This window comes from Talpa europaea (genome assembly GCF_964194135.1).
Source record: "Talpa europaea genome assembly, chromosome: 11".
Classification (NCBI taxonomy): domain Eukaryota; kingdom Metazoa; phylum Chordata; class Mammalia; order Eulipotyphla; family Talpidae; genus Talpa; species Talpa europaea.
Genome location: NC_140078.1, coordinates 54,871,408 through 54,886,080, shown reverse-complemented (window position 1 = coordinate 54,886,080; position 14,673 = coordinate 54,871,408). Strand labels below are relative to the sequence as shown.

Here is a 14,673-nt window from a genome sequence, read left to right as displayed (position 1 = left end):
AAGCCCACACCCCGTTTTCAAACTATAAAAAGTACAGTTTTCAGTGCAAAAATAGTATCTCGATAAATAGCAATGACACAAAAGTTATATAAAACAGTTGAAAACTATGAAACACATAAGTAATATCCTGAAGTCATGTTTTGGCATAGAAAAGGTCATTTGAGGGCTAAGAAATAACACGTTATTTTACTGATTTCACTGTGAGTCTGGTGGAACATTTAAACACTCCCTCTCTGCACACAGACTCAGACATTTACAGCTCATCATGCTTTTTCTTAAATGGCCACTTTGGGTGTCGTGATACGTGGTCTGCAGCCTGAAGGACAAGATGCATAAATTCTTCTACATCAAAAGCGTAGTTGGTGAACTTTGGATGCTCCCCTAACGTTGGGTGGTGGCCCTGCAAAAACAAACCAAAACCCACATCTCTAAGTATAGAGGACAAGATTCTTCGTAGAGGAAAGAAATTATTTTACTTTGGCCAGAGCAGCTATTTTAATTTACGCTCAATGTCAGAGGCTGAGACCGGCCAGTTTTTTCAATAAAGGCCAGATAATACATTTCTTCAGCTCTGTGAACCACACAGCCTCTGCCACAATTACTCAACTTGCCCCTGAAGTGCACACGCAGCCACTGGAAACACAGAGACAGAGAAGCGAGCCTGGGCCTAATGCAACTTTATCTTGAAACCAGATGTGGGTGAGAACAGGCCCCCAAGCAGGTGCTCTGTACAACTTGCTGACCCCTCCTATATATAATTCAAAAGATCTTTCTAGGCCCAAATTTCACAAAATTGTCTTATCAACATAAAGACACAGAGTGATTCATTTCCTTTGTCATTTGTCAGTGTGAAATAAACTATTCCACTGAAGAGTATCTCTCTGGATTGAAGTTTAATGACAGTTTTGCATATTAGTAAGTAGATACTTGAAATCAATTAAAAAGGAAAATAAGTGGGCCTCCCTGGTAGCCTAGGGATTAAGTCTCAGTGCTATCACCATTATGGCCTGAGTTTGATCTCTGGCCAGGGAGATGACCCACATGTCTCAGCAGACCTCTCCTGTCGTGTCCGCTGCTCCCCTCAGCAGAGTATTTCAGTAGATCTGCCAGTTCTTCTCCCCACTCTTGTTTCTGGTGAATCCTTCAAACCCTGCCCTCACCTCTGGCCTACACCCAGCTCTTCTACGCAGAAATAAGTAAAATTAAAAAATAACCTTAAAAAGTAAAATAAGGTCAATTTTGTCACGGAACATTACCTTATCTTTTTTTAAAAGATTTATTTATTTATGCATACAAGAACTGGGGTACAGACCAGAGGTGTGGGGGGTGAGAGGATTCACCAGAGACAGAGCGGGGAACACAACAGGCAGATTGACTGAAATACACTGCTGAGGGGAGCAGTGGGCGAGACAGGAGAGGTCTGCTGCACCATATGGGTAGCTCCCTGGCTGAGGATCTAACTCATAATGCAGTGGCTGCGAATAGCTTCATAGGTTGCTTCTTAACCCCTGCGCCACCAGGGAGGCCTGAACATTACCTTATCTTGAGGGAAGACTTTGTTCTGCCTTCGCCAAGTGATGTAGTGGATGCCCCTCAGCCTGGCCAGGTCCAAGTAGCAGCGCTCATCTTCACAGTTGTACCTGAGGACACAAGCATAGCCCTGCTTCAGGCGCGCTCTGAGGCTCTGCCCAGAGCATTTCTTGGAAGAAATGCATGCCCCAACATCTTCCAAACAAAAGGCTTTTTAAACAGCCAATAAGACTGAGGTAGATTATTCTTAAAAATATTGTTATAACTACCTTAACTTTTTTTTTTAAGATTTATTTATCTATTTATACAAACACTGGGTATAGTCAGAGACACTGGAGGGTGAGAGAATTCACCAGAGCGAGAGTGGAGAGTAGAACAGGCAGAGTGACGAAGTATACTGCTGAGGGGAGTAATGGGTGTCATGAGAGGCCATGTGGGACCCTCACCTGGCGGCCGGGGATCGAACCAGTGCTGCAGAGGCTGCAGGCAGCTTCGCAACCCAGCGCTCAACCGCTGCGCCACCGGGGAGGCCCACTATCTTAACTTTTAAAGATTTATTTATGTATTTATACAAGTACAGTCAGAAGCATGGGAGGGTGAGAGAATTCACCAGAGCCAGAGCGGGGAGCAGAGCAGGCAGACTGATGAAATACACTGCAGAGGGGAGCAGCGGGTGGCGGGAGAGGTCTGCGCACCATGTGGGACCCTCGCCCCACGGCCGGGGATGGAACCGGTGCTGCAGAGGCTGCGGGCAGCTTCACAACCCAGTGCTCAACCACTGCACCACCGTGGGTGGTGTGGGAGGCCCCATTACCTTAACTTTTATAACACAGATTAGGATCAAGGAATGGAGATTGAGCTTTACCAATAGCGCAGACTGCCTGTGAACTAGGTATTATCTCCTGACAATCTGGGCTGTGTATTTATGGACGTGGACTTGGGTAGGTAACACACCAAAGGTCAATAGCAGCTAGTGAGGCAGAAACTGAACCCAGATCTGTCAAACTCCAATGCCTGAACTTGCTTGCATTTCTCCTATGCTCTCCTTCCTCCCTTTATTCCCACTCTGCCTCCCCACCCCCATCTCTAGGAGAAATAAAGTATTGAGAGAGAATCCACAACTATCTGTTTCTCTAACATATATATTTAAATGTCTTTTCAGGTCATTGGAAGTTCATGACAACTTTTTTCTAAGTAGTATCTCATTTAAATACTGAGTCAAGTTATTTTGAAAGTGAAATCATAAATCAAGAAGTTTGTATGCAAAGTAGGGAAGTCAGGTGGCAGTAATACTATTGGTGTGTCAAGAACTGAAGATAGGGTCTGGTGACCAAAGAATTATTAAGGCAGAGAAGCCCATAACTCCATGACCAGTCATCAAGTTCAAGGAGGAGGAGCCCCTGGGTCAATCATTTCCAACTTGAGGGCCTCTTTCCTGTGTATGAAGTCTGTGAGCACTGAGGAAAGTTGCTGGCTTGTGTTTTGGAGCTGTGTTCTTAGTAGTTTCATAGTTTCATAGTTTCTGAAACTCCTTAATTGTGGTAGTAAATAGATAACATAAAATGTATCATCCTAACCATTTTTAAGTTAACAGTTCAGTAGTATTAAGTATATTTTCACTGTTGTTAGCTGATCTCCAGAACTTTCCCATCTTGCAAAATTAAAACTCTGTACCCATTAAACATCAATTCCCAACTTCTCACCAGTTCCCCTCTCCTGGGCTCCCATTCTACTTTCTGACTCTATGAGTTTGACTACTCTAGATATCTCATATAAGTGAAATGACACAGCATTTGTCTTTTTGGTGGATAGCTTATTTCACCTAGCACATGTCCTCAAAGTTTCACCCATATTGTAGCATATAATAGGATTTCCTTTTGAAGACTGAATAATATTCCATTGGATGTGTGTTTATGTGTGTGTGTGTGTACATAGATCACATTTTGCTTGTTTATCTATTGATGGACATTTGTTTCTGAATCTTTGCAACTGTGAATAGTACTGCTATAAACATGGATGTGTGACATTGTGACATAACAGCTTGCTTTTACACAATAATTGCACTGATGCAGGGAGATGTTCACTGTTTGAAGAGCACACAGGAACAAATTAGGGTAAGGGAAATCATAGGTTTGTTCCATTGCATGTTGAGATGGGGTTAGGAAGGTAGCTTGCTTGCTAAATGCAGTGGCAGGCTGCAAACTCTACATTTTTGGCTTTAGGTATTTTTTTCTTTCTAGATGCTTATACGATATACCTTCCCTATAATGATTAAATATCAAGTCTTAAGCCTTTTGTTGCTCTGAAGGAAAGCCTCAGCATGCAAAAAAAGCACTACATGCTGTCTTAATGTTAAGAATGTCTCCAAATACTTACAATTCAAACACAGTTGCCCAGTCTGGAAGGAAAAGTAAGTGGGTAAGACCAGCTCCATGCATTCCAATAAATATGTCAGTGTTGTGAGTGATCCTTAGCTGGTCTAAAAACCCAAGTTCTCTGTGAACAGAAAAACAACAAAAGACAGATGGGAAGAAGAGAGAAAGTATTAAGTTGAGTTTGTTCATGGTACATAGCAATAAATGTCTTTCTTGGCTTAAGTCACATTCCACCATGAATTTTTGCTAATTCCAAGCTGACTACAGTAATTAATAATTTAATTACATAATGATTTAACATTTTTAAAGTAACTTCACCTTTAAAAAAGTTAAATGCATTTATTTTTGTACCACTTTTTATTGCAGTGACACTGGTTTTTGATACCATATATAATTTAGGGGTATAGGGTCACACCTTTACAGATGTTACCATGCCATGTCTTTCAGCAAGCACCCAGAAATTCATTTACTTTAGAAGGAGACTGTTATAGCTGTCTAAATGGGAAAATCAGTAGCTCATGCCATAAGCAAAACTATACAAATATATGCAAACTTAAAACTATTATTCAAATCAAGGTAGATACTATCTCAGGGCAAAGGTCTAAGCCTGAGACCTACTCTCTATGAAAAAAGTGAAATCAATAAGTGTTTAAGAGATGGTAGGATATACTAATATCAGACTGAAAAGTATTTCCTTAAGATAACAAAAGGATGTTGAAAAATAGAACAAATTCCTCCTTGTATAATCTAAAGTATTCAATATAGTCTCGGTGTACCTAAAATCACCTCAGATACCACCTTGACAACTGACTAATACACAATTTCCCACATATTGGGATTGAACAAGTGTCCTTTGTGTTTAAGACAGTGAAAGATGTGCAAACTCAATGCCAAAATTCTCACTGAACGGAGTCTTGGACGAAATGCCAGCGTACACACAATACTCTAGACAGACATAATGGAATCAGATCTCCCGATCCCATTTACCCAATTCAAGCAAAATAAAGGACCAAGAGTGGGCTATTACTTACTTATACTTGTAATCGACAATTTGGACTTCAAAGGTAGATACTGTTTTCAGTGCGTTTACAAGCTAGGGGAAAAAAAAAAACAGCGTCACTGAAAATTTCTTTTCCTTCCTTCTTTTTGGTTTTACATTTTCTCTGAGTCCTAAAATTTCTTATTTTCTTTTTTTTTAAGATGTATTTATTTATACAACAATGGGGTACAGGCCAGATGTGTGGGATGGTGAGAGGATTCACCAGAGACAGAGCAGGGAACAGAACAGGCAAACTGACTGAAATACACTGGTGAGGGGAGCAGCGGGCGAGACAGGAGAGGTCTGCCCCACCATGTGGGTTGCTCTGCTGCTGGCAGGGATCGAACCAGCACTGCAGAGGCTGTGGACAGCTTCACAGCACTGCACTCAACCGCCTGCACCACCAGGGAGGCCCTAAAATTTCTTATTTTCATATGAAATATTCTTCAAGAATTAAATATCTGTCAGCACTACTGTTTTGACCTTAGTTGAATTCAGAAGGAGGCTTCACCCCAGCGTTGTGGAGAGGGTAATAGGAGAAGATTCATGGGCTAGTACAAGGCACACAAAGAGTTAGGTCCTACTAGAACTGTCTGCTAGCTGCTCCTTCAACTTTCAACATATATTTGTTGGGCACTACTGTGTTCCAGAAATTACATTGAGGGTTTTCTTCCCATCCATTATCTCATTTCAGACAAACCACAAGTGCTTTAGACCTCATCTTCTCAAAATAGTAGGTTCTTGGCAGAAAAACACTTACAGTATTTCTACACAGAAAAAAAATCATCCTTTAACAAACAGAAAGTAGCATACTTAATCTATTATCAGCAACACAGTTGTGGTTCTCTATGTCTGTCACAACTACGACATTTTAAACCCAAACGGCTGATCACCCTCATTCAGGAATATCTGCACTTATATCCTGTTTCTGGTGTTCTACACAAGACTGCACCAAGAATGGTTACAAGAGCAACATTGATTGAACACTTAAATTGCTCTGGCATCTCTACATGACTTAATCCTCATAAAAATCTTACCAAGAAAGTGTTATTATTACTATGCCCACTTTATTAATGATACAATAGAGATTTAGAGAAATTTAATAACTTTCCCCAGATTTCCCAGCTAGAAAATGGCAGCACTGAAATTAAATTGAGGTCACCTGACCCCAGAACTTGTGTTTTCAGCCGGTGTACTTGACTCTTCTACTTACAAAAAACAACAGGCAGTGACCAAAATCCAGTCCTTTTCTTCCCATTATGAGCACACACACACACACACACACACACAGAGTCATAACATTTCAGTTTCTCTCTAGATAGTCTCTATACTCCCACAAATACATGCTCACATCAAGGATTTGGAGGAGTGAGGATAGACAATTAGAATTCCACTTTCCGGAAAAGAAATTAATCAGGTGGCTTGACCCTGGTCTTGTAACAACACAGGCCCATCAAGTGTTCTGAGGGTCCTGCGGCACGTGTGTGCTTCCAGGGATTTCCAGTCACTGCACAGACATGGCTGTATCCCTCCTGACACGATTGTTCTAACCCTGAGGTCAGGTAGCATTGCACAAGCCATCACAAATGAGGGCATGTGGGTTTTATTACCTATTCATGAGTCAAGGAAGAGTCCAACATCCTTCTCTGCCTGGTTGCTGCCTTTTCAAGTGATTGCCAATCCAAAGGAAGAAAGCAGTCACTTGGGGGCCCTTTGTAGCGGAATTATCAAATCTCATCTTTGGAAAATCTTATTTGGGCAATCTGTGTGACTACATCTAAAAACCGGATGGGGCCTCCCTGCTGGCACAAGGGGTTAAGTACCGCACTATGAAGCAATCCGCAGCCTTTGCAGCATGAGTTCGAACCCCAGCCGGCCAGGGAGCTACCCACATGGTAGAGACCTCTCCTGTCTCGCCCGCTGCTTCCCTCAGTAGTGTATTTCAGTCAGTCTGCCTGTTCTGCTCCCCACTCTGTCTCTGGTGAATCTCTCACCTGCCGCATCTCTGGCCTGTACCCTAGCTCTTGTATGCATAAATAAATAAATCTTAAAAAAAATAGAATTAAAAACTGCGATGGCTGCACTTAGCTTACTTTGGCATTGCCTCTCCACTGGACATCTCAGTGGCTTGATGCTGGTTTTTAGCCCATCCTGTCACAACAGACTGAGAACCATGGTTGGTCAGCCTCCTCCAAGACATTCTTTGTAAGAGCAGAAGAGCACACTGGGTAGGAAGCTGCTTGGACCTTGATACCTTGGCTCACATCGCATTCCTCTGCTCACACCTGTATGACCCTAGGCTTATTTTTCAGCCTCTAAAACTCAGTGTCCTTGTCTAGTAAAGGAATAATAATAAAATATCTACCTCATGGGTGTCCTGAGAGAGTTGGAGGACATGCATGGGGAGCACAGAGTAATATGACTGGCACATAATTAACTCTATCAATATATACTATGGATCTGCTAGCTAATGAGGTTTCCCAACCATCTAACCCAACACTGCATTACTTGACACATTTTAATTTCCTTTAAAGAAAGTATATATACACAAATTGTTCATTTCTTCCATCCATAAAGCTTACAATCAATGTATCATTACACCATATGTTCATGGCCTTCATAATCCATATGGGTCTCAGGAAGAGGTGCTAATTACACAATTTTGATCAGCCCATTAGGCATACAAATTAATCTGAGAAAAACATTTTACCCATCAAAGTCTGGCCCTCATCTCCCACCTACTGTTTTCCCCATATCAATCCCTCTGAACTACTCATGCTCAGGCGGATGGACTGAAATACACTGCTAAGAGGAGCAGCGGGGAGACAGAAAAGGTCTGCTGTGCCATGTGGGTAGCTCCCTGGCCTGGGATTGAACTCATGTCACAGTGGCTGGCAATAGCTTGATAGTGCTGAGACTTTAACCCCTGTGTCACCAGGGAGGCCCCAAGGGGGCAACCAGTTTCTAAGACACATAGTTATGAAACGGATGGGGTCTCTTCCAACCTAATCTGCTGCTGGATGCTGCCAGTGCTGCATCAGCCATTTCTGAAAGATACGGTCACATTTTTGTTACTAGTTTGTCTAGAGACAAAATGTTTGGCAATCTCTGACAATAAAGGTAGGGTTCAGAGACAGCTTTCTTCCTGTTATCACTGAGTTGGGGCAGATGAATGTTTATAATAAAGCAAAGCTAGTTTGGGTAACCGTGGTTTAGTGACTTCTAAGTAGAAATTCAAAGCCAATAAATGAAGTGGGCATAGCCATCAAACTTTTTCTAAAAGCTAATGATTTCAAACCAAAGCATTTAATGCAATGTGAAAATATAAGGCACATCATCATAAGAAGTTAAATTCAATACAATGATATTTAAGATGCATACCAAAAACTAACCTCATTTTGGTTTAGTATCTTCCGGTATTCTGTGCTCCGTGCAAGAATGGTGACTCGGATTTTTCCATCCTGTAATCAAAAGGAAAAGTCAAGATAATGCCATATATGCCTGGATAGACGAATGAGTACCTGAAACTAAAATGTGATTTTCACAGACTTGAAGCTCAATAAGGACACATTTAAGAAACTATTATTTTTTTGGCCTGATTCCTTCACAGTTCTGTCAGGGGGAAAAAACGCACTCATTTTAGCTACAGAAGACAAAAGCTAAAAAGACAAAAGGAGGGGAAAAGCAAATTCTTCCACTGTGGCTTAGCTTATCTTCACAAGTTGCTGACATCTGATTTTGAATTCCTCTAAGTTAGAAAATGTTAACACAGAAAACACTGTCTTCTGATAATTTCTTTTTCTGCAGAGGTCGTATTGATTTTTATTAGGCGTGAAAAGTCAAGCCCATCTCAGAATCCACAATGTAGTCATTACCTTGGGTCCCTCTTGTGTGATGTTCAGTCTATATAGTACGTGTTGGGAAAATGCCCTGAATAATCCAGTATTTTGACAGCCAGATATCTAAAATAAAAATAATAATTTATATTATGATGAATGTCTACATTACTATTTCAGATGTTCTCAAGTCATATATAAATGTTATCTTTAAACCTTATCAAGAGTAAATTCTATTAATATGAATCTTCAACAATAGACAACATACTTACCAGGGGGGTGTTATAGAACAGTCCATATCTCATGCGGGGGAGTAATGAAAAAATAGCTTCCTTAAAACATACCTAAGATCAAAGAAATTTTAAAAGATAATACAATTTGTATCCTTCACACCAAAACAGCGCTTATGGTTAAAGAAAATAAATTTTAACTAACCTCTATTTTATATTAAAATATTTCAAACAGCAAACTATGCCACTCAAATGAAATAACATATTTTTGGAAGAGTTACGGGAAATAGTTACTTTTTTTTTTATTTTATTTACTTTTGCATGGAAGAACTGGGGTACAGGCCAGAAGTATGGGGGATGTGAGGATTCAACAGAGACAGAGTGGGGAACAGGACAGGCAGATCTACTGAAATACACTGCTAAGGAGAGCAGCAGGCAAGACAGGAAAGGTCTGCTGTGCCATGTCGGTTAGCTCCCTGGCCAGGGATCGAACTCAGGCCACAGAGGTGATAAGGCTGACTTAACCCCGAGGCCACCTGGGAGGCCCCAGGAGGTAGTTTCTAAAACCTACATGTTCACAACACTGAGGATTCTAGTTATAAAAAGAAACAAAGAAGTGAGAAATCAATGGAAATAGCTAATAGAAGCTCATTAACATTTGATGGGTGAATCAATCTGCAATGTTAGTTTCAGTATAGTTTACAGTACCCTTTTGGAATCATAAGTTTTCAGATGTATAACATCATAATCAGTAAATGCTTTCCATGTGTCTGAAAACAGGTCACCATATCCATAGGAGCTCTGAAAGTGGAAACAAAATACATTAGGGCAATAAGAAGGTACAACATGGTTTGTCAAAAAGGCAACAAAATGCCTGACTTAGCTTGTAAGTGTTAAGAATTAATGATCCTAGGGCCTCCCTGGTGGTGCAGCAGGTTGAGAGCAGCACAGGGAAGCTGTCTGCAGCCTCTGCAGCACAGTTTGATTCCTGGCTGGCCAGGGAGAAACCCACATGGCGTGGCAGACCTCTCCTGTTTTGCCCTCAGTGGTGCTTTTGGTCCATCTACTTGTTCTTCTCCCCACTCTGTCTTTGGTGGAGTCTCTCACCCTCCCTTGCTCCTGGCCTGTACCCCCGTTCTTGTATAAATAAATAAATATTTTTTAAAAATTAACGATCCTAAATAAGTTCATAAAATCCAGGGATGAAAAATAGATTTCTTTTTTTTTTTTTTAAGATTTATTTGTTTATACAAGAACCGGGGTACAGGCCAGATGTGCAGAAGGGTGAGAGGATTCACCAGAGACAATGTGGGGAACAGAACAGGCAGACTGGCTGAAATACACTGCTGAGGGGAGCAGCGGGCAAGACAGGAGAGGTCTGCCTCATCATGTGGGTTGTTCCATGGCTGGCGGGGATCGAACTGGTACTGCAGAGGCTGCGGAAAGCTTCACAGAGCTGCACTCAACCACTGGCGTCACGGGGAGGCCCAAAAAATAGATTTCCATCTTGGGTCTGAGCAAGTACCTAATTTAATATAATAGCATCAGAAATGATATTCACGATTATAACTTGAGTCTACTAAGTGTTTTGTTTTACTACTTTTGTCCATTTTATTCCCATGTCTTTGAAAAGTAGTTGCAGGCATTTCTTCTATGTATTTTCTATCCAAAATCAGAGCTAAACAAACTGTATCCATATGCCATCATTTGTACACACTCTGAATATGCTCAGTGGGCAAAATGCATCAGAGTAAAGGGAATATGCTTTTGGAAAGAAATTTCCATCAAGAAAATGCCTTGGAGGTTTCTAACATTCACAATACAATGTATGTAATTATGAAATGATGTCCTCCTTGAATGATTAATGTGATAATTCCCCACTAACAGTAATAATAATAGCATCTTGCATACTTCCTAAACCCCAGGCACACTTCTACGCACTTGACATTATTTTTTTTTAAATAATAAATTTTATTTTTATATTCCCCCATATAATTGCAAACGCCCCATTCTGACCCCAATCCTTCCCCTCCCGCCCCCCACCCCCCAAAAAGTGTCTCTGGTTCATAGTTTTCTGTTGATTTTGATTTTCACTTTCTTATATTCATTTTCCTGGTCCCTTATTTAAGTCCTCTAGATTCCTGCTATGAGTGAGACCATCCGGTATTTTTCTTTTTCTTTTTGGCTTATTTCGCTGAGCATGATCCCTTCCAGCGCCATCCATGTTGCTGCAAATTGCATGTGTTTATCTTTTTTGAATGCTGAGTAATATTCCATGGTATATATGTACCACATCTTCTTGATCCAGTCATCTATTTTTGGGCATTTGGGTTGTTTCCAAAGCTTAGCTATTGTAAACAGTGCTGCTATAAACATAGGGGTGCAGGTGCTCTTTGGAATTGATGTTTCTGTGTCCTTTGGGTAAATACCTAGGAGTGGAATTGCTGGATCATATGGAAGCTCTATGTTTAGTAGGTCCAGAAATCTCCACACAGCTCTCCATAGTGGTTGGACCAGTTTGCACTCCCACCAACAGTGCAGAAGAGTTCCTTTTTCTCCACACCCTCGCCAACATTTGTTGTTGCTAGTTTTTTTAATATATGCCATTCTCACTGGTGTGAGATGGTATCTCATTGTAGTTTTGATTTGCATTTCCCTGATTACAAGTGATGTTGAACATTTTTTCATATGTCTGTTGGCCATTTGCATTTCCTCTTCAGAGAAGTTTCTTTTTAGCTCTTCTGCCCATTTTTTGACTGGGATTATTTTCTTTGTTGTTGCTGAGTCTCATCAGCTCTTTGCAGATTTTTGTGATCAGTCCCTTATCATTAGTGTTGGGTGCAAAAATGTTCTCCCAGTTGGTGGGGTTTCTCTTTGTTTTGGTTATTGTCTCTTTTGCTGTGCAGAAGCTCTTTAATTTGATGTAGTCCCAGCTGTTTATCTTTGTCTTCACTATCACTGCTTTGGGTGATGTGTCTGTAAAGATGTCTTTGATGTGCATTTCATGTAGTGTTTCGCCTATATTTCCTTCTATGTATTTTATGGTTTCAGGTCTTATGTCTAGTTCTTTAATCCATTTTGAGTTGATTTTTGTGTATGGTGTGAGGTAGTGGTCAAGCTTCATTCTTTTGCATGTAGCGTCCCAGTTTTCCCAGCACCATTTATTGAACAAACTTTCTTTGCTCCAATGCATAGTCTTTGCTCCTTTGTCAAAGATTAGTTGACCATAAATCTGTGGGTTTATTTCTGGATTTTCTATTCAATTCCATTGGTCTGTATGTCTGTTCTTGTTCCAATACCATGCAGTTTTGATGATTATGGCTTTGTAGTATAGTTTGAAGTCTGGGAGTGTGATGCCTCCATTATTAAACCATCCCTTAAACACGATGAACTAGGTAATGTCACTATCTCCATTTTACAGATGAGCAAACTGAAACACAATTTTAAGTAATTTGCCAAAACTCTGGAGCTACTTTGTTTGTAGAACTGGGATAAAATCCAGTCTCTTTGGTTCCGGACTCCAAGCTGGTAACCTGTACAGCAGCAGCTGCCTCTCAGCGGGAACTAGTTCTTCCTAGTACATTTACCAAATATATTTCACACTTGAAAAGTGGAAATTAATTATGTGTTCCATCAGCCAAAGGAAAGACATCAATTTATTGTAAAATGGAATAACTGAAATTGAAAAATTCATCCAGAAGAAGAAATATGCACTGCAGGATTCCATTTGAGGCCTGCAGTTGGTTATATGTTATATTCATTGTGTCTTTTTATCTTTATAGCATGTGTTGTTCTTTTTATCTTTATAGCATGTGCAGCATTGCTTCATTCAAGTTCTTACCAGCAAAAGAAAAAGTCAGTGACCACACAATATCTTAACTCTCTTCATTCAACCCATGGTGTTCTGTGGGCCTGAACTGTGCAGCAACTGGATTGTTTCAGATCCTGAAAACTTTGTGCAGATATTAGTGTTATTTCAAAGTTGTTGAGAACTGTTAGAAGTGGCGATGAAAAAAATACTTTCCTTACATATTTCTCCAGTGTTGTTCTAATAAAGGTTTTTCTCAACACCATCAGAAATGAAGGATCCCTGTTCTAACTCAATAGTAAGTAACAGGCAAGTAAAGGAAGTAATTACAGTTTCTTGAGATAACATTCTGATAAAATAAGAAACCTTTAAAAGGTAAATTTAATAAAATACTGCAGTCGTGACTGATCTCTTTTCAGGGAAATCATGTATTATTCAGTAATAAGCATCTCTAGAAGCTTCTTTCCCATGCCCCTCAACTTCAAATTATCTGCTGCAGGGGAAGGAGAGATCTCTTTCTATTCTTGCTTGAAGGATATTTAGATCTTCTCAAAGATGACACAAAATTTCCTCCTGTGTCTGTCTCAAATTTATTTTTTTTACAAAGATTTATTTATGCATATAAGAACTGGGGTACAGGCCAGAGGTGCAGAGGGTGAGAGGATTCACCAGAGACAGAGTGGGGAACAGAACAGGAAGACTGACTGAAACACACTGCTGAGGGGAGCAGCGGGTGAGGCAGGAGAGTACTGCTGTGCCATGTGGGTTGCTCCCTGGCTGAGGATTGAACTTGTGCTGCAGAGGCTGCAGATAGCCACCAGGGAGGCCCTGTCTCAAATTTAAACATGCTCAAACATAACATGCAACTTAGAAATTTCACTTACAGGAATCTGTCCTATAGTAACGCCACAATGGGCATGTAAAGGGGGTGTTCACACTGCAGCATTTCAGTAAATAACAAAGACTTGGAAGCAAATGAAATATGATTGGGATGGGGGAGAGACAAAGGCACACTGAGTCATACATCTGATGGCTATAGAACGCATTGTACTGCTGAAAAGGTGGCACTCCCAAGTGTACTGGCTTGGAAAGATGTCCATGATATAATATTTTTAACAATATGAGAAAGTATATTTTCTATCAGGATATAAACATATCTTTAGGCAAATCATATATAGCATATATAGCATAATAAAATATTTTATAAATATAAATCCTTGTCTAAATTTTACGGAAGGCTATGTCTATCCAGTTATTAAAATTTAATTTTAAAATAGTCTTGCAAGAGACTCTCACACATAACTGCAGTTACCTTTGGGAGAAATGGAATTGGAGAAATGGAAGGAGACTTCTGTATTGTTTGAACTCATTATAACCAGGCATCACTTGAATAATTAAAAAGAATAATAAAGCCATGCTACTTTCTAGCATAAGAAAACATGGACAGTTTGCAGTAAGTCAACCAAGGCAACTCTTCTGTGCCCAGAAGTGTCCCTTAATGCATCCTTGAAGGGTACTGGCTGTGCCTATCCCACTGCGGAAGCTGTGTGCCTGAAGAGTGGTGAGCTGCCGAACTTTGAGAGCAGGAGCGGGAGCACTCCATGAACTTCTCTGAGGGAACAGCTGTAAAATGTCATTAAGATCAGGGCCTCCCTGGTGGTGTAAGGGTTAAGCACAGCACTGTGAAGCTCTCTGCAGCATCTGCAGCACAAGTTTGATGACCAGCCAGGGAGCTAAACCACATGGCCCAGCAGACCTCTCCTGTCTTGCCCGCTGCTCTCCTCAGCAGTGTATTTCAGTCAGTCTGCCTGTTCTGTTCCCCACTCTGTCTCTGGCGAATCTTCTCATCCCCCCA

At 40.6% G+C, this 14,673-nt stretch overlaps 1 protein-coding gene across 2 annotated transcripts in view; it reads right to left on the bottom strand.

The window, feature by feature from the left end:
* Positions 1-253: 253 nt before the first annotated feature.
* The window catches only part of EOGT (EGF domain specific O-linked N-acetylglucosamine transferase), a gene marked incomplete at both ends in the record, with an annotated part of 32,461 nt that continues 18,041 nt past the window's right edge, over positions 254-14,673 (bottom strand). Inside the window, 8 exons of one of the 2 annotated variants that reach the window (XM_084246722.1) lie at positions 254-400; positions 1,538-1,640; positions 3,907-4,026; positions 4,937-4,998; positions 8,337-8,405; positions 8,820-8,906; positions 9,053-9,124; positions 9,719-9,811. In XM_084246722.1, coding sequence (XP_084102848.1) covers positions 254-400; positions 1,538-1,640; positions 3,907-4,026; positions 4,937-4,998; positions 8,337-8,405; positions 8,820-8,906; positions 9,053-9,124; positions 9,719-9,811 — 753 coding nt within the window. The remainder of the gene's footprint in view (positions 401-1,537; positions 1,641-3,906; positions 4,027-4,936; positions 4,999-8,336; positions 8,406-8,819; positions 8,907-9,052; positions 9,125-9,718; positions 9,812-14,673) is intronic. The other variant, XM_084246723.1, reaches the window with a different exon arrangement.